The sequence below is a fragment of the Pinus tabuliformis genome, chromosome 1_1 (genome assembly GCF_031772625.1).
Source record: "Pinus tabuliformis cultivar Carrire ecotype Pingquan chromosome 1_1, CPIR1, whole genome shotgun sequence".
NCBI lineage: Eukaryota > Viridiplantae > Streptophyta > Pinopsida > Pinales > Pinaceae > Pinus > Pinus tabuliformis.
This window is the reverse complement of record NC_142297.1, coordinates 720,780,215-720,783,033: the sequence shown is the minus strand read 5'-3', so window position 1 is coordinate 720,783,033 and position 2,819 is coordinate 720,780,215. Positions and strand designations below refer to the sequence as shown.

General features: G+C 37.5%; 1 protein-coding gene across 1 annotated transcript; it reads left to right on the top strand.

The window, feature by feature from the left end:
• Window positions 1-1,734: 1,734 nt before the first annotated feature.
• Window positions 1,735-2,130, top strand: LOC149215922 (uncharacterized). The gene has a single exon (XM_089389769.1). It carries the CDS (start codon window positions 1,735-1,737, stop codon window positions 2,128-2,130), a length of 396 nt encoding a protein of 131 aa, XP_089245895.1.
• Window positions 2,131-2,819: the final 689 nt, after the last annotated feature.

Below are 2,819 nucleotides of genomic sequence, written 5' to 3'. Positions count from 1 at the left end.
TCCCCAAGTGCCTTTGCCACCACATCCACTCTTTTTGGGACGACCATTTTTGGCTGAATGCGAACGTTTGTCGTGATGCTTGCCCACAGTGCCTCCAGCATGATTCTTTGCACCTACCAGATCAAGGTTCACATTAAGTTCCTGTCCAGACCTTGGAGAGATAGGGGATTTTAGGGATTTCACTGAATCCCTACTCAAGGACGTAACTCATAGAAGCTCTCGTTGCTCTTCCATTAGGAACACATCATTGGAAGCCATAGTGCAAGGCAACAAAGCAATAGAGTAAATCTTAAGGAGAACTCTGGATATCTACTTCCTGGCTCTTGTAAGGAATAAGAACTGCCCGACAATGGTAGGGTTTTAGTTTACAGTTAATATATTTACAGAAACTGATCCGAAGGCAGATCCTGCTCGAGGCACCGTGAAATGATTGAGATTTTGCTCCACTATCGAGCCCTAAGCAAACAGTGATAGGGGGATTTGATCTTCTGATCTGTCGACCAAGCCAGAAGGAAACGTGCTGTGAGAGTGCACAATAATTTCGACAAAGGGATTAACGAAACTAGACAGACAGGATAAGAAAACTCGATGTATTCCATATTCCTTCAATTCCATGTTTTGCGATTTCTTTTGATTTGATTTGATTTGCATTTACTTTTGTATTTAATAATATATTTTTCGTTCTAATTATAGTAAATGTTTGTTATGATTGTATATTAATATATTAATATGTTGATATAATTGTATTAATTGTTATAGTTGTAATTTGTTATTTGATATGTAATTTGTTGGATATAATTGTTGTTATGTTTGTTATGTATTTTTAATTGTAATTTGTTATGTTATAATATATCGAATTGGTGTGGAGATAGCTGGTCCAGCTGTAAACCGAACAAAGTTCCATCTGCGTGGCAGTCAGACTATGATACGTTGTTGAAGATGCTCCATGGGGTGGCTCCACTGCATGCAAGAAGAAAAGACATGAGAGGCTGGGGACTGAAGCAGATTGGTTATATGGTGGCTCAGGGCTACGCCAAAATCATGGAGAGACCTCACGTGCCTCCTAATCCGGTGCCCTGGACTAGTATTTGGAATTTCCCTACCATTCCAAAGATAGATTATTTCTGCTGGCTGCTATGCCACCAAAAAATCCTAACAGATGATAGGCTTCAGAAAAGGGGATTGCTAGGGCCATCAAGATGCACTCTATGCAAAGAAAGTCCAGAATCTGCTCTTCACCTTTTGCTGGAGTGCAGCTACATAGGTCAAATCTGGCATGAACTTCTTGGATCATCGAAATTTATGCCCACCTTCCCCCACTCTGTCCCGGACTTGTTTGCTAGGTGGCTGGCTAGGTATCCAAGACCAAGTCTAAAAAACAAGATAGTCAAAGCAGCATGGATTTCCTGGCCCAAATTCATCAGCTGGCAAATCTGGTTGGAGAGGAACAGAAGGATTTTCAGAGATAAGGAACAGAACTACAGACTAGTAACAAATACAGTGAAAGGTCAGTTAATTGAGTGGCTCAGAGACAAAAGCGATGACGCAAATCTAATTCAGCAGGATATTGAGTTTGGAGCAGCCCTCAACCTCAATTTCCAAAAATCAAAAATCTCACCTATATGTCTCAAAGATTGGCAAATCATGAAAACCGAAGAAGAATATCAATCTTGGCTGTCCAAGCAAACACTCCCCTCTCTTTTCTTTGAGGGGGCAGCCAAAGGAAATCTAGGAATGGCTGGAGCAGGAGGACTCATTATAAATCCAGAAGAAGCATCTATACACAGGTTTGCATGGGGACTGGGCCACTCCTCAAGCATACAAGTTGAAGTCATGGCCCTGTTTCAAGGGATCAAAATGCTTAAAGAAATGGGGCACACAGAAGTAATTGTTTTTGGCGATTCCCAGGTCATCATCAATGCAATGGTGACCAACACAAATTTAGCAGATCTTCGACTTGCAAGGACAATTACAAGAATTAAAGGCATGACAAAGCTCCTAAAATTGGAATTCTTTCATATCCTGAGAAACAACAACAAAGAAGCAGATGTAGAGGCAAATAAGGCAGCCCAGCTAGGTGCTGGAACTATTCTCAGAGATAATGAAATCTCTTGGGAACCAATTCCCTAAATTTTCTATGTTTTTCTGTCTTTTGTTAAATCAGTTTGTATGCATTCATAAGCTTGGGAAATCAGCAGCAAGAGTTCATGTGAAAAATTGTAAAAAGAGGCGATTCATAAGCATATGTGCCATGTTCAGCTGGTTGGAGAGATGCCAAGAAACCAGTTTCACCTTTTGTAACCGAAATTATGGCTTTTTGCCAAATACTTAATGAAATCCCATAACCGTTTCTGTAAAAAAAAAAATAAAAATAATAATAATAATATATACGATTGTATTAATATATTGTTTTATAATGTTAGGTTATGATTGTTAGTGTTATGTTATGATTGTTATTATTTAAAAAAAATATAAAAAAAAACAAATAAAAAATTGTTATGTTTTTTTTTTTTACAGTTATTGTTTGAAGGATTTAAAGGGTGAATATTGGTATAAAACAAAACTTTGGTGGTATGCAAATTGAGAATCATGAGAATTATAGAAACTGGTTGGTACAGGTGCAAAATTTAAAAAAATAATAATAAATAATAAAAAAACGCTTTTCACAAAATTCACGCAGATTTGAAAATACAAAAAATGGAATACTTGGAAATAAATTTCGAAAATCGATTTATCAAACATTGGAGGATTCTATAGACGATGATTATCTTGTTTCGATAGCTTCAAGTTGGCATTAAACTCATAACATCTTTCTGTTG

Coding starts and splice junctions, on each gene's coding strand:
- LOC149215922 (XM_089389769.1), top strand. CDS start 1,735: ATGGCTGGAGCAGGAGGACTCATTATAAATCCAGAAGAAGCATCTATA.